The 17,206-nt window shown below is 34.6% G+C and overlaps 2 protein-coding genes across 3 annotated transcripts in view; one reads left to right on the top strand and one right to left on the bottom strand.

Annotated features, from left to right (window-relative positions):
• The window catches only part of LRRC7 (leucine rich repeat containing 7), a 572,997-nt gene extending 567,641 nt beyond the window's left edge, over positions 1-5,356 (top strand). The window contains exon 28 of the mRNA XM_054482958.2: positions 4,979-5,356. Within this exon, the coding sequence (XP_054338933.1) occupies positions 4,979-5,070 (92 nt within the window). The 3' untranslated portion in view covers positions 5,071-5,356. The remainder of the gene's footprint in view (positions 1-4,978) is intronic.
• The window catches only part of LRRC40 (leucine rich repeat containing 40), a 60,545-nt gene that overhangs the window by 1,973 nt on the left and 41,366 nt on the right, over positions 1-17,206 (bottom strand). Inside the window, exons 10-14 of one of the 2 annotated variants that reach the window (XM_054482985.2) lie at positions 12,509-12,617; positions 8,928-9,035; positions 5,663-5,773; positions 4,361-4,438; positions 1,719-1,904 (exon numbers count right to left, since the gene is read on the bottom strand). In XM_054482985.2, the coding sequence (XP_054338960.1) occupies positions 1,719-1,904; positions 4,361-4,438; positions 5,663-5,773; positions 8,928-9,035; positions 12,509-12,617 (592 nt within the window). The remainder of the gene's footprint in view (positions 1-1,718; positions 1,905-4,360; positions 4,439-5,662; positions 5,774-8,927; positions 9,036-12,508; positions 12,618-17,206) is intronic. The other variant, XM_054482994.2, reaches the window with a different exon arrangement.

Raw genomic sequence — 17,206 nt, 5'->3', positions numbered from 1 at the left:
TATACATATATAAATCTATTTACATGTTCTGAGAGTTCAATTTAAGATTTAAGAGCTTGTTTTGTTTCATTATATAATAAAATATCTTCAATTAAGAGAGGCTTTTATATTACTTTTTAACAGTTAAGTGTTTATGTAAACAAAAATCAAAGGACTCACACCATATTGTTGATCTAAATTATATCTTCAAATATTTCTGTGTTTCTTGGGAATTCTTTTAAAGACTTATTTTCTTAATTTCTAGAAAAAAAGTTGTTTACAGTTGATCCTCATTATTTGTGGGTGCTATATTTGCAAACTTGCCTACTCACTAAAGTTTGTACCCCCAAATCAATGTGTGGCACTTCCGAGGTCATTCATAAACATGCACAGAGGAGCAAAAAATTGGAGTCACCCCACGGGCATGTTCCCAGGTGAGGTTGAACAAGGTGATGCTTTGTCTTCTTGTTTCAGCTCTTATACTGTAAACGGGTCATTTTGGTGGTTCATTTAGTGCCACGCTTTTCAAATTTTCATACCTTTGTTGGTGATTTCACTGTGTTAAATGGTCACCAAGTGTAATGCTAAAGTACTGTCTAGTCTTCCTAAGGACAAATGTGGATTACGAAAAAAATACATGTGTCAGGTAAGCTTTGTTCAGGCATGAATTATAGTGCTGTTGGCCATGATTTCAATGTTAATGACAGGACAATAATATTAAATGAAGTATCTTACTACAGAAACACACATATAACAAAGTTATATATTGATTGGTTGCTGAAAATGTTGTGACAAGACTCTTGCAAGAACCTAACCCCTGTACTTTCCCCCCAGAAGCAATAGGTCAGTATTCACTAACTGGGTGTTCAGAGTGTCTATAGAACATAACTGCCACAAACAATAAGAATAAACTGTATTTGTCTCCTATAACTTAACTAATATGAGGTACTAGAGCAGATACCAGTGTTGCTCCAGTGAAGTAAAATATACCAAATCATTAATATGCAGTTTTCAGCAATAAAATTACTTCTGACACATTCTGCTTAACCACTTGGCTTTCTGTTGATACCTCAAACCTCCTTTATATTCACTTAATAAGCACTTACTGGGTGTTTACTATGTTTTAGGCACTGGGACAACTCTTTTCCAAAGAAAGACCCAAAAATCGTATAAATAAGTCCAAATGAAGCATGATGGGAAATCAGGGACTAATTCTGCTTGGAGGACAGGGAAGGCTTTCAAAGGTGACATTCAATAGGCCAATTATTGATGAAAACAGGGTAAAAGTACCTGATGCTGAGGGAACAGCAGATGTAAAGAGTGAGAAAGACTGTACTGGGCTCGAAATAGAATGGTGGTAATCTGCGATCAATTTCAAAAAAAAAAAAAAAAAAAAACAAACAAAAAAAACCCTGTATTCAAAGCTAAGGAGTTAATATTTCCCTGACATTTTTATGCAGTAGAGATTCAGGTTATAAACATACACAGTGATAGCAAAGTGCCACTAGAAACAATTAGTTATTATATTCACACATATACCATATAAGCAAAACTAAAAATATACATTTGGTAAAATTCGAAAAACAGAATTGGGACTCTGGGTTTTGTTACTTGTTATTTTTAACAGGATATTAAATCTGTTACTTTAACTTCTGGCAAATTTATCTCAAAAAGAAAAACAAATCACTTCAACAAATCAATAAAATAAATGAAACAATGCAGTAGAATGGTGTAGTTACCTTAAGTTCACACAATTACCGAGCTCTGGTGGAATTTGTAAGAGGTCATTATTTTGAAGGTCCAACGTGGTCAGATTTTCCATCATCTTCATTTTCTGAGGGTCCACAGATCCAACCTGATTATTACTAATCAGAATTGTTTCAAGTGTGAAGATACGATAGAGAACTTCAGGTAGCATTTTAAACCTATTAATACATGAACAGAACACCTAAATATACTGGAATCAGACCAAAATCATTCCTTAAAACATATTATCTTAAATTTGACATGACAGTTTTTTCTTTAGTGTATGTTATTCTGTAATTGGCATTAAGTCCTGTATTTGAATTTTACAAAAAATAAAGAGAAAGGGCTAATTTTGAAAACCTTGAAATACATGTTAAACAGACAGACTTATAACAGTTACTATTTATTGCATAAAATCAGCAAAAGTTCAGAGTAAATTCTCCCATGTTTTTCTGTTCACATTCAAGAGGAAATCTTCTCTAAATGTTTCCATGTAGGTATTCTTCTTTTCACTTTTACTTCTTATGAAACATAATCACTCCCAATATATTAAGTAAAATTCGAGATTTATATTTTGCTTTGACTGAGGCTTCCAAAATGAGTACACTTTGGGTTCTTAAAAAGACAACAAATTAGCATAGACTGCTGGCTTTCATGTCCAAGCAACCCTGAAGATGCCATAAGATATGGGAAGGCTAATAGCTCTCAAAGCAATACTTGCAATTAACATAAAATGGCTGAGGACCCCGCAGGGCACAAAGGCTAGCACAGTTTTAGCATGAGGTAAACTGCAGCCTTGACTAGAAAATACAAGAATGGGTGGGAAGGAGAGCTTTGGCCTTTTCACTTCCGCATACCGCCCACTTCCTTTGCTGCCTTGATGAAAAAAAGCAATAGTGAAGTGTAAACTCAAGGCAGTGCTGAAGTTCCAGTGAGACTAGAGAAGCAATAGCCAAGAGTACAGATCGACCAAATGACCCCTTTATAGGTTCTTCTCTTCCCTCCCTGCAACCCATGAACAAGATAATTACCTGATAACACGGAAGTTTAGGCTAGCTTTTGGCACTTCCCCAAAGACATTACTTGCAAGGCAACTGTTAGCTCAACTGACAACACAATATAAAACTGATAGGTCAATTCACAAGTAAAAATTAGGAGAGATCTGAGAAGTGCACATATTTTAAAATAATGACAATTAATGGTGCAATCTATATACTAGAAAGCACAAGTAATGGAGCAGACAGAAGAAAAATTAAAATGAGCAATATTTTAACATCACTATACATTAGCTTCCTCATCTATAAATGAGGAATAACAATAGTACTAAACATACACACTTGTTATAAGGATTAAATGAATATATTTGAAGACCTTAGGACATTATCTAGGTTACGTTAAATATTAGCTGCTAATATTTTATTTTTTAAATTTTATTTATTTTTTGAGACAGAGTCTTGCTCTGTCGCCCAGGCTGGAGTGCAGTGACGCAATCTTGGATCACTGCAACCTCTGCCTCCTGGGGTTCAAGCGATTCTCCTGCCTCAGCCTCCCGAGTAGCTGTGTTTACAGGCCACCATCATGCCTGGCTAATTTTTGTATTTTTAGTAGAGACGGAGTTTCACCATATCGGCCAGGCTGGTCTCAAACTCCTGACCTCAGGTGATCCGCCCACCTCGGCCTTCCAAAGCGCTGGGATTACAGGTGTCAGTCACTGCACCTGGCCAGTTATTCATATTTTAATTAAATTGTTTTTAGAATCCATTTTCATCATAAGAAAAAATGTGACATAGTTGTTAAGAGCCCAACTTCTGGAGCCAAACCACCTGGACTCAAATCTCAGCTGTATAATTTACTATTTATGCATACCTTAGATGAGTTATTCAGCTTCTAATCCTTGATTTTTAAATGAACACAGTAACAGAACCTACCATGTAGGGTTCTTGTAAGCATGAGCTATTACATGTAAAGTACTTAGTACAGCACCAGCAGAATAATAAGCTCCCAATAAATATTAGTTGCTCTTAATTATATGCAGTATCTTGATAGTGTTTGCAGAACAAAATCTAAGTTTCGTTGAGCATAAAAAGCTCAAGGTCTGGCTACTGCTTACTTGCCAAACTTTATCTGTTTCTTCTACTCCTCTACCTGCTTGCTTTATTGTCCAAAGCACATTGAACTTCTTGAAGTTTCCCAAGCACCCCATATGTTTCACATCTTTGTGCCTTGGCATATGCTATTAGCTCTAACTAGAATGCTCTCTACCTGAATGGCTGGCAAATGTCTATTTTTCAAACCTCAGTTTCAATGCTATCTCCTCTACCTTGAAGTAATCTCAGAAGACATTTTCCCCTGCACTATGCTTCCATTAGAGCAATTGTAATTATTTATTTTATTTGTCTTTCTAGGCTACAGGTTTCTCAAAATGGTAAAAAGGAATGAAAAATATGTTAGACATCAACTATGAGAACTCTAAGAAAATAATATTTTTAACTCTAAGAAGAACTAAGTGAAAATAAAATCTGGATATTGAAATAAAGTAGAAGGCGCCTTTTTGTTTATTTGGCTTTTGTTTTCTCCAATGAGAAAGATCTACATATTTCCACAGAATAACAATTAGAATTGTCTGTTCTCTTACCTATTAAAGGAAAGATTGATCGTTTGCAGTCTTACCAGTGATTCCATTTCTTCTGGCAAAGAATTTAAAAAATTGTTCCTAAATTGGAAATCAAAACAGAAGATTTACAAAGTTTGAAAAATTTTACAAGTTTAATTTATAATTAAAATGTTGAGCAGGAAAAAAAATACGTAGATCAGTTTGTCAATCCTTGATCTGACTTTATAAAGGCTGAGTTCTGAGAATTCTGAATCAGTCACCTACTGCAGTTATTCGGTTAGTATGCCAAGTCCTAATAATACCAATATGCAACCAATTGATAATGCAATGAATTCTTTACAGGTTTAATAGTGATTACAGGGTAAACTTTGTAAACTAATTAACTCCTTCAAAGTGGGGTCTTTAATATTTCCCCCATGTCTATAATACCACATAAATATTCCATTGGTGTTAATATATATGATACAGACATGAAATTCTACTCTAAGAGGAATTTAAAAATTATTTTAAAAATGAACCAGGAAGTTAAAAAGATTCTATTAAGAGATTTGGAGTTTTCTACTCCATAGGTATAAAGCAAATCTATTCCTACTCTAAGTTTAGAATTTAAATTTACACAATGACTATTTTTTTTTTTAGCTCTTACAATGAAACATGGCAATAAACAAAATCTCATTTACTGTTGGAAAGATCTGGGAGCAATGTTAGAAGAAAAGTTAACAAAAAGGTAAAAGGATTTTAGAGCCAATATAACTACTAATAATGAAAATACCTGTGAGAAAATCATTCCCAACTAGATGACTACCTATTACAAATAAATACTTTTCTCTAACCTATTTCTTTGTGTTCAGAAGTCAAGCCTAATATGTGAAGTCATATTTTCTACAGTACAATCTATATTCTTTTTCTATATCTACATTCTCTGTACTTTTCTCCAGTTATTGTCTGCATTAAGTTGTGTTGAATAACCCACTCAGCTGGTTTTATACTATTTACTTTCAGAAAATAAACAATGTGAAGAAAATACTTTCCATGTCTTATTTGTAATTTTGCTTAGTATGGGTTAATATTTTCAGTAATTCTGTCTTATCACATAACTTGTAAATTGCTTACAAATTATAAACGTCTGATTACAGTATTTTTCCTAAATTCTTTCTTGGGTTTCCTAAACACTATTTTTGGATTCTCCTAAATTATTGTTAATAAATAAAGGCCAGTTTCCATACATACCTAGGAAAATATGAGGTAAAAAGAATAAGTTAGGCAAAACTCAAAGACAAGTTATAACTTTTTAAAAAGTCAAGCAATAGTATCAATAAATACCTGAGATCTAAAAAAGTCAATTTTTGAAGCACACATAACTCCAAAGATATAAAGGAAAGTTTATTAAAACTGAGATTGACATCAGAAACCATTTCCTTCAGTTCTACCATCCTGAAACAAAAATAATTTTAAAATGTTAGCACTTGAATTCACTGCCAGAACTTCAAAACTGTAAGCAGATCAAAGGAGGAAATTCCTATATTTAACTTCTGCTAATTATGACTTTTTGTACCTTTTACTTTTTCATAGGAACATTAATGAGTTTGGATATGTAACTAATAAAAATAATTTTTTAAAAAAGACTCACTCTTATCTGTCCAGAAGTTTCTATTTGGCTTTAGATATACATTAAAGTTTCACTTAAAAAACTATTTATTTTATATTTAAACCAACTATGGCACGAAGGAGAAAAATAAAATCTAGAAAATTTTTATACTTTATTCTGTTAATAACTTGAATCCATAAAACAAATTGTTAAACAGACATCCTGTAACATAGTAGTTTTCTACTACATAAGTGGTGTATTACCACTAAGGAGCTTTAGTTTAAAACTTAAAGAGGAAGAATTAAACATTTCTAAGTAAGCCTAATCAAGGTATATAGTTTTATTCCTGTTATTAATATGATTTACTAACAAATGAAAGTTGGCTGGGCACGGTGGCTCACACCTATAATCTCAGCACTTTAGGAGGCTGAGGCAGGTGGACTACTTGAGGTCAGGAGTTCAAGACCAGCCTGGCCAACATGGTGAAACTCCGCCTCTACTAAAAACACAAAAAACTAGCCAGGCATGGTGGCAGGCACCTGTAATCCCAGCTACTCGGGAGGCTGAGGCAAGAGAATTGCTTGAGCCTGGGAGGTGGAGGTTGTAGTGAACTGAGATCACGCCACTGCACTCCAGCCTGGGCAATAAGCAAAACTCTGTCTCAAAAAAAAAGACAACCAAATGAAAGTTAAATTACAACTTAGTCTATCTCATTAGCAAAGAAAAAAAAAAAGAAAGGATATAAAATGCTGTGCTGAAAAAGATGTAGTGAAAGAAAATGAGTTTCAATGTGTAACTGATAAAACTTGATAAAACTTTTTTGGATATATCAAGAGTCAAACTCTGACTTAATAATTTTTCTAGAAATCTGGCCTAGAGAAACAATATGTTTCCTTTATTGTCATAATCAACCTTATAGCATATAGTTAAATTACATTTTTAAAGTATGGCTTATAAACAGAAAAATACTTATGACAAATAAACCAGTCAAGATACAAATTATGGCCAAGAACATGGCTCACACCTATAATCCCAGCACTTTGGGAGGCCAAGGCAAGTGGATCAGTTGAGCTCAAGAGTTTGAGACCAGCCTGGGCAACATGGCAAAACCTGGTCTCTACAAAAATTAGCGGGGTGTGGTGGCATATGCCTGTAGTCCCAGCCACTAGGGAGGCTAAGGTGGGAGGACCACTTCAACCTGAGAGGTTAAGGCTGCACTGAGCCACGATTGTGCCAGTGAACTCCAGTAGGGGCAACAAGTGAGATCCTGTCTCAAAAAAAAAAAAAAAAAAAAAACACACAAATTGCATGTATAAGTCCAAATGGAGAATAGCTTGAAATAAAATATGCAGTATGCCACAAAGTTAAGAGTAAATCAGTGATGAAACTACAACTGATATATTCCTTTATTTATTCCAAAATTTTATGAATATGTATTATTTTTATAATCTTTGGTGAAAAGTATGAATTGTTAATTAAAATTTTTTTAAGACGGGAAAGTGGTTTGGGAACTTTCTAGAGAAAAGCATGGCTTTTTTAATGCAACATGTCCATGTAATAAGGCATGTCTTGACTATTTTCTTGACATTCTAAGTTGCTCAAAATGTGATCTAATAGCTGTGTCAACAGAATGACATTGTTTTGCAAAAGAAGAGCCAGATAGTGAGATAAAATGAGGCAGTAAATAATAAGTAATGTCTCTTAAGTATATCTTTATTCCCAATTAACTTATTTGATCCAGGATCCCCCCCAAAGCAAACCTGTCCTATCTGAGAGCAAATCTAAGTGCTCAATTCTATCAAATATCCTCTCAGTCCTTTAAAATAAGAGAGAACCAGAAGATGGACTAGAGATCCCTTTTGCCATGGACTATCTTAAATTTGTCGTCTTTTAAGATCTACATTCCCTAAACTATGCTCTGTGAAATAGAAAGCAAATTATAGTTTGTCTCACTTTTTAAAAGTTTTAAACATCTAAAAAAATTTTGATAGTCAGATGAAAGTCATTCAACTTTCTCAATTCATCACATCACTCTCCTTCCCGACATCACCTTTTTTTTTCCTTTTAAGTATTTATGTGCATAAAAGCATTAGGCTCTAGTTAAATGCTTTGTGTGGATTATGTCATTTAGTTTAATTCTTATAAACAGGCACTATTATTATCCCTATTTCACAGGCGAGAAAACTAAGAACAGCTAGTTAACCTGTCCAAAAACTATACAGCAGGTCGGGGATATGGTATAAGCAATTGACTCTATTGCTCAAGTTCCTTATCAGTACCCTATCCTGTCTCACACTGGGTTGTTTTAATTGCTAGATTATCTGTCAGCTTTCTTTGGGTATATAGTTTACTGCTAGATAACAAATGTTTTTTAAAGTTCAACAATATACTAAATTAACTCTCGTAATCTAAAGATTTTGCTCTAATTAACAACAAAAAATGTATTTAACAGTACAATGTATAAAGCAAATGACTGCATGTGAAGAATCCTTTTCTAGGAGAAAAATATTAACAGGCTTCAGTTAATTTTGCTTTTCCTATCAGTGGAAAAATTAGTGGCTTGGCAATTCATTAACAGAAAGCCCCAAATGGAAATTCCTATTAATCCACATGGACCTGATATTAGACAGTCTCTTAACACTTTTCCCTAATATTTCATTATATGAGAATATATATATATATGTATAATTCCCTATATTTCATTATATGGGGAAAAATAACTTAATGTTTTTAATAATTCTTATACCCATTTTCCAAGTTTAAATATAAAAGAAAAAGAAACAAATTTTTTTAAAACCTCTATACCTCTCAGAACAAATGATAAAATTGTGTCAGTAAATACTTAATGACATTTTGCTAAATCTCTCTAATATTAATAATGTAAACATTTTTACATATAGTTTTAAATTTAAAAACCAATAAAAATAATTTTGATTGCAAGCAAGATGGAAAAACAACAGAATGAGTCACAACCTATAGACATGGCATCATAGTTCTTACCTTTTTGGAATTTCACATAGTTGATTCTTACTGAAGTTAATAGAAGTGATGATGTTGCTTTTTACTGCATCAAACACCTCATCAGGAATCAAAGTTGCTTGTTTATCACTAAATGAAAAATGGTTTTAAAAAAAGAACCATTCTTAGCAGTCCAAAAAGACATGATTATTACTCTTCATTTTTAAAGGTGTTTAAAGATTTTATGAAATTTTTCAAAGCCATTGATTATAAAATTTTGTAACAAACGCCACATAATCTACCAAGCCATAAAAGGTTCACTGTTAAGAATTCAGATAACATATTGTGTTATAACATATTGTGCTACATTTTCTGGGCATTCATATACTCAATGTGAATAAAAATAGATATTTATCTTCAGAGTCTAAGATATCTACAAGTCATATAGCAAATGGAGCCCATTCCTTTACCTCTGAGTAGAATTAAATCTATAATTTTAAAAGCTAGTTGTTGCCCTGTCTTAAAAATCTATAAGAGGAGTTTTCCATCAAATTTGTTTGGTTATACAATTTCTGCAAGATAACTTTTCAAAAAAGTTCAACATTATACTAAACTAACTAAAATTAGTTTAATTAGTTTAAAATTAGTTTAATTTTAGTTTAGTAACCTAGACCAATTTCTCTCTCCTTTAGTATGTGACAAGGTAGACAGAGCAGTGGACTGAGATTAAACTATTCCTATTTCTACCATTAATGAGCTTTATAACTTATCTCCCCTGAATCTCAGTTCTGTGACATTAGAATCTGAAGGACTATTTATTGTTATTTAGGCCACATGTTTTCAAATGTAAATATAAATAAATTTCCTCTTTATTAAAATTTTCAGTAAGGTTTTCAATAAAATATAAATTTAATCTTAAATGAAAATACAGTAGTTCCCCTTTATCCAGACCCCCCGGGGATGCCAGAATCTTCTGAGAGGACCGAATCCTATATAGTATATGCCATATTTTTTCAATCTGATAACAAGATAAGTGACTAAGGATGGGTAGCATATACAGCATGGATATGCTGACAAAGGGATGATTCATGTCCTGGGCAGGTCAGAGAGGGATGGCATAAAATTCCATGATGCTACTCAGAATGTGCACAATTTAAAACTTATAAATTGTTTACATCTGGAATTTTCCATTTAATATTTTCGGACTGCACCTGATCACAAGTAACCCAAACTGCAGAAAGTGAAACTGTGGATAAGCGGGACTACTATATAGAACTCTAACATTTGCAGATTTAACTGTTTTTTTAATGTAATAATTAGCCATTATCCTTACATTCTTCTTTTAAAATTATTAGTGCTTAACACAATGTCATCCACCTACAAGAAACTTCAACAGAATGCCAAATGAATGACTATGAACAGAAAAACATTACATATAATGTATAATATGGAAGAATTGTATAAGAAACACATTGTAATACAAATATGTAAAAAGACAGTCTACATTTCACAGTTATTATGCCTTCTACTTCTGCTTTAGCATCCCATTTTCTTCTGTGTAGATGCAGCATTTTCGTCTCTTCAATCACAAATGCTCAAGTTCATGGGGAACTGATTCATGCTAGTCAGACTTAAAAGATTCATACTATTTAAAAATTTTAGTTGAAAGCATTTATGCCTTGAGATTGAGAATTTATATTTTAAATAGGACATTCCTTTCCAGTTAAAGTCTTTAAGAAAAAAAAATTTGAATAAATTTAGAATCAAAGCAACCTAAGATTATGCTTTTGTGATATCTGTGCCTTTAAGAAGTAGAAATGGTTATCCCAAATAAAATTGGACCAATACTACTTTATAGATTGTCTGCATGATTAAAAGCAACAGCATATGTACCTAGTACAACGCCCTAGGTCCCCTTAGAATAGAGACTCAATAAATGGTATCTGTATAGAAGGGAATGGAAGCCAGAAGTCAGGCATAAAAGAAATTCTAAGCTAAAAAAAGCCTAAGGCAGGAATGAAGTCTGTCTCATCAATCAGTTTATTTATGATACCTAGCACAGAATGTGATACTTAGTAGACTCCAAAAATATCTACTGAATAAATGGGTATATTATTTGGAAGATAAGATATGCTAAGTTGGCCAGGCATGGTGGCTCATGCCTGTAATCCCAGCACTTTGAGAAGCTGAGGCAGGAGGATCACTTGAGCTCAGGAGTTCGAGAACAGCCTGGGTAACACAGAGAGGCCCCATCTCTACAAAAAATAAAAAAATTAGCTGGGCAGGATATCGTGCAGCAGTTCTAGCTACTTGGGAGGCTGAGGTGGGGGGATCGCTTGAGCCAGGAGGTTGAGGTTACAGTGAGCCAAGATAACGCCACTGTACTCCAGCCTGGGCAACAGAGCAAGACCCTGCCTCAAAAAAAAAAAAAAAAAAAAGCTAAGTTGCGATGCTCTGTAAGAAGGAGTCAAATATAAGTACAGAAGAGTGCTACCTGTGTTAGTGTGGCAAAAGAAACTTAGCTTAGAGTAGTGATTTCTAAGAGTGGCAGGCAAGAGGTGAGAACAATATGAATGAAACACAATAATGTGTATCCTGACTGCTAAGAAGATAGTTCCTACTGATACATTAAGGATAAAAGACCATACACTGATGTTGGCTGTGTAGATTATTGAATAAATCTAGTCACCTATCTGACTTCAGTCTATATTCTTTTGTATTTTCACTACAATACCCATAAATGAACCAATTGCTACAAAAATTTTGACAGTATTGCTTATGTTTTTGCTGTTGTTGCCTTAGACAGTACTGAAAGGATACTTTACAACTACCTTCAATCTCTGCATAGGTATCTTCTTTTCCCAATTTAATATACTTCCATAAAAAATATTTAAAATTTTTTGGCTTTGTCTCAATTTATATACTAACATTGTAATTTTTTCAGTTTTGGAATATTTGCTACCACAGCACGTTATTACTATCATACATTATTTGACTTATGTTCAGATAAATTAGCAGGATACAACCTCTCAAGCTTTGCCTGCTGGTCAAGGTTTTCATTAACTAAATGATACTAGTTTCTTATTTACTAACATAGACACCCACCAATATGAAATTCTCTCTGGATGCTGATTATTAGGTCAAAGAACTTTATTATCAATACCATCATTCTTTTTTTTATAACAATAAAATGTTCCCATTATAAAAATATCACTATTAACAAAACCATCTCTCTCTCAAGCATAGTAAAACACAAACTGCAGAAGGAATGGACACTGAAGGTCATTTATATTTTTAATATCCTTCTATTTTTATTATACTTTTAATATCCTTCTATTTCATCATGGTTTTTTGCAATTACTATTATTCTAAGTCAAGTACTCTGATGACTTTTTCCTCATCAATTGTCCTTTTTACTGAAGGGTTTCTTTCCGAAAAGTTTCCTATGTGTTTGGTAATGTTTAAAAAAAAATAAATTAGGCCAAGCATAGTAGCTCAAGCCTATAATCCTAGCACTTTGGGAGGCCAAAGCAGGAGGATGGCTTGAGCCCAAGAAGCTCAAGACCAGCTGGGCAACACAGTAAGACCCTATCTCTATAAAATAAAAATAATAAATTACATACCTATAGTCTAATATTTTTAATGTAATGATGGCACGTATATTGACTCTGGATTCACTTGGTAGTGTCATGGCAGTCTCAGTAGCAGACTCACTTTGGCTAGGTCCATCATCTGGCAAAAGAAAAGTTATATGAAGCCAATATTTATACTACAAAGTCATTGTTAAAATTCTTGATAATATATTAAAACAGTGTACATGATATCTAGATATTATTGGTGAGAATGCCTTTAGTCATATGCTTTATTTCCAATGACTCAAATCTCAATCTGGAATTTAATATTTAATAGAAAATAAAGTTACATAGCATGGCTTCAAAACTGTTTAATGAATCGTACTGAAAGGAAATTTAGCAGTAAGAAAGAACCTTCATAGAATAACTATGATGTATAAGAAGAAACAAATAACAAGTAATCCTTCCTCTTAAGTAAAATAATATGGTCCACTAGAAGAAATTTGTTAATGAAAGAAAACCATTATTTCCCTCAAATGTCTACCAAATAAGCATATGCTTCTTAGTTTAGGAGACAACAAAATTGATTATCCTCAATCACTTAAAATTTGACAATCTGCATAACTGGGTAAGTCTTTGGTACATTTTATATGTTAAGATTTTTTTCTTAGCAAATGCAAGACTTTATTTTTTATAGATATTTTCCTAACATGCTTGCATACTCACACATTCACACACCATCAACCACCTTACTAATCTCCAGAGACTGTTTAACACTGTCATCATATGGTATACATATTTTTAAAAATACACATTTTAAAAGAAATGGCTTTGTGTTATTTTTGCAAAAAAGACTTGAACGATAGAGAAGTAAAATAAGACTATCACTTTTGAACAATGTGAAAACGATGAAACAGTCCCAGCATTAACACATAAGAGCAGAAGGCACGCCAAAAGAAAACAAAAAAAAATTGCTTCAGTAGGCTTGAAGCAATAAACATTTGTTAAATATTATTAAGTATATTTCTCTGGCATTGAGCTCATCAGTTATTCGTTAGTCAATAATGATTAAGCTATTATTGCTTCCCAGGCAAGTATCATATGAATAGTTTATTCACAGAAGTAGCACAGAATAAATGACAGAATATCAAACAGAAATGAAAGACATCAAGGAAAGTATTAACATCAAGTTAATGCTCTAGTAGTAGTACTACTCCCCTAGCAGTTTGGTTAAGTTACTTTAAATAATATGTAATACAGTGCCAAAATTAAATAAGCAGAGAGACAGTATTAAACCAGCAACAAAATCCAGCATTGTTTTTAAAATATCTATGTATACTACCATGATCGTATAATGAGATAGGGTATTCTCAACAATTTCCAAAGAGCTCCTTTTAATAATTAGCATCAAGGAGAATATAAGGAGAGCGTCTATGGTCTCTGGGGAGAAGACTGTTGCAAGAGAGATTTCCTTTCATTATATATCTTTGCATATTGTTTATTTTTTTTTTACCATGTGCATTTACTGTCTTTTTCATTAAAAAAACTACATAATTTTTAAAAACATCAAAATTTCAAATTGAAAGGGCCATATAAGTGCCAAACACAATAAATAAAAGTGGAACCACGCCAAAGGTAATTACCATAAAATTTCAAACAATGTTAACGAACAGAAGATCCTGTAAGTTTCCAGAGAGAGATGTAAGTTTCCAGAGAGAGAGAAGAAAAAGCTGTAATTGTACAAGTGACTGAGAAGAACACAGCCAAATAAGAGGTCAATCACATAAGCAAGAATGCAGATTTTTTTTTTTTTTTTCTGAGACGGAGTCTCGCTCTGTCGCCCAGGCTGGAGAGCAGTTGCGCGATCTCGTACTGCAAGCTCCACCTCCCGAGTTCACGTCATTCTCCTGCCTCAGCCTCCCGAGTAGCTGGGGCTACTGGCGCCCGCCACCACGCCCAGCTAATTTTTTTGTATTTTTAGTAGAGATGAGGTTTCACTGTGTTAGCCAGGATGGTCTCGATCTCCTGATCTCGTGATCCGCCTGCCTTGGCCTCCCAAAGTGCTGGGATTACAGGTGTGAGCCACCGCGCCCGGCCACGGAGATCCCTTTTTAGAAATTTTCGGCCAGTGGCGGACGCCTATAGTCCCAGCTACTTGGGAGGCTGAGGCAGGAGAATGGTGTGAAGCCGGGAGGCAGAGCTCGCAGTGTGAGATCGCGCCACTGCACTCCAGCCTGGGCGACAGAGCGAGGCTCCCTCTCAAAAAAAAAAAAAAAAAAAAAAAAAAGAAAGAAATTTTCACATGTATTCATTTGGTGAGTTTGTAGGGCATGATGGGTGAATTAGTTGAACGAGTGTCACCTAGAACGAAGTCTTCAGAGCTTCAATTTATCCCTTTGAAGCAAATAGGCACTGATCACTCTGCCTCTCCAGAAGGTTTAGAAGGGGTTGGAAAAGCTGATGATCCTGACTGTCTCTTAGAAATAAAAGTAAAAAACTGGAATCCATTTGGTTATTTATTTGTTCCTTCATTCTATAACATTATCCATCACACATAAACTGGCAGGTACTATCATAAGTAAGAGAGGAAGACAGAAGATGAACTCGATCTAGTGGACAAGATAAACAAAAATTACAAAATAGTATGGTAAATACAGTAACATATGTATGTTGAATGTATTTTTATGGGAGCAGTATGTGTTGAGGGTAATTCTCAGGAAAGTAACCACCTCAGAACGGAGTGAGAAATTACAAGCTCTTGTCAATAGTAGAAGAATTGAAAAGAATTTGCCATCTTTTAAATTTCTCCATTTCATTTTTTAGATTTTTTTAACGTTTGATTTTATTCTCCTGTATTACTCTTAAAACGAGAGGAACTAAGTGAACCATCATTTTCTGAGGCAATAGGCTGAGGGTTGGAAGAACGAACCTTAGGAAAACTACTAAATATGTTAGCCAGGCCTGTAGAATAAGGCTAAGGATGGAGTGGGTGGCTACAAAAAAAAAAAAGCAGATAGTTCTTGGAGAACATGCAGAGCTAGTTTGTCCCCTGAGAAGACATCTGAGAGGGACAGAGGTGTAAAATGCCCCAAAGTGTGGTCTCCAGAACAGCAACATCACCCTAACCTGGGAACTTGTTAGAAATGCAAATTTCCAGGCTCAACCCCAAACCTATGAATCATAAATTCTGAGAGTGGAGCCCAGCAATTTGGTTCACCAAGCCCTCCAGGTGAGGCCAATGGACACTAAATATCCAAACCTATTTCTTTAGTCAAGCACCCCACTTACATCACATGAAAGATGACGAACATAAATTGATAATATATAACCAGTAGCAATCCCTGGGTCTAGATCTAATTACTACAAATGTATTCATTTATCCCCCAAACTGTTACCGTGCTTCTACCCTGCGGCAGTCACTGTACTAAGTGCTGGGGATATAAAAACGAGTAAGACACTGTGAGTGATAAACTATGGCCAGGCCTATTGTGCAAAGTCCATCCTAAGCCTGATAACAGAGACAATAATTGCCCAAAGACTGTTCCTTAGTACAAGATTGCAAAGAAACTAAAAATATGATTCCAATTCATTAATATATAATTTACTGGCATAAATTATTTTATGCCCAGTTTATGAGTTTTCTATGGTTGCTTTAACAAATTACCACAAACTTAGTGACTTAAAACACACAAACATTATCTTACAGTTTTGTAATTCAGAAGTCTGCAATGGGTCTCATTGGGGCAAAATCAGGGGTTTGGCAAGTCTGCATTTCTTTTTCCTTTTCTTTTCTTTTTTTTTGAGACAGAGTCTCACTCTGTTGCCAGGCTGGAGTGCGGTGGCACCATCTTGGCTCACTGCAACCTCCGACTCCCTGGTTCAAGCAATTCTCCTGCCTCAGCCTCCCGAGTAGCTGGGATTACAGGCACACGCCACCATGGAACCTTATCATGCCCAGCTAATTGTTGTATTTTTAGTAGATATGGGGTTTCATCATCTTGGCCAGTATGGTCTCGATCTCCTGACCTTCTGATCCACCCGCCTCGGCCTCCCAAAGTGCTGGGATTATAGTCGTGAGCCACCGCCCCCAGCCTGCATTCCTTTTTCTAAAAAGAATCTGTTTCCTTGCCCTTTCCAACTTCTAGTAGCCACCTCATATTCCTTGCTTCATGGCCTTCCTCCTCCACGTTAAGCCAGCAACAGTGGTTCTTCTCACATCCTATTATGCTGACCTCCTCTTCTGCTTCTCTCTTCTACTTTTAAGAATCCTTGTGATTATACTGGGCCAACACAATTCATAATAATATCCTTATTTTAAAGTCAGTCAATTAGCAATCTTAATTGCCCTTTGCCATGTAAGGTAACCCATTCACAGGTTTCAGGGATTAGGGTGTGGCCATCACTGAAGGGTCATTATTATGTCTATCAAAGGTAGCATAGCTAGATGATCCTGGTGACAGAGCAAGAAATTAAACTCAGAACGCAGATCAGAATCAGGTGATAGAGCTTGAATAAAGGCAATGTTTGCAATCAAAGTAATTAAGCTTAATGTCATGATGGCATAATTGGGGTTGGCACCTGTCTTAGTCCGTTTGTGCTACTATAACAAGATACCACAAACTGGGTAATTTATAAACAATAGACATTTATTTCTCACAACTGTGAAGACTGAGAAGTCTAAGATCAAGGCCCAGCATTTGGTCTCTGGTGGGGGCTTTCTTGCTGTGTCCTTATGGCATAAGGCAGAAG

Source organism: Pongo pygmaeus, chromosome 1 (assembly GCF_028885625.2).
Source record: "Pongo pygmaeus isolate AG05252 chromosome 1, NHGRI_mPonPyg2-v2.0_pri, whole genome shotgun sequence".
NCBI lineage: Eukaryota > Metazoa > Chordata > Mammalia > Primates > Hominidae > Pongo > Pongo pygmaeus.
This window is presented reverse-complemented; position numbering and strand designations above follow the sequence as displayed.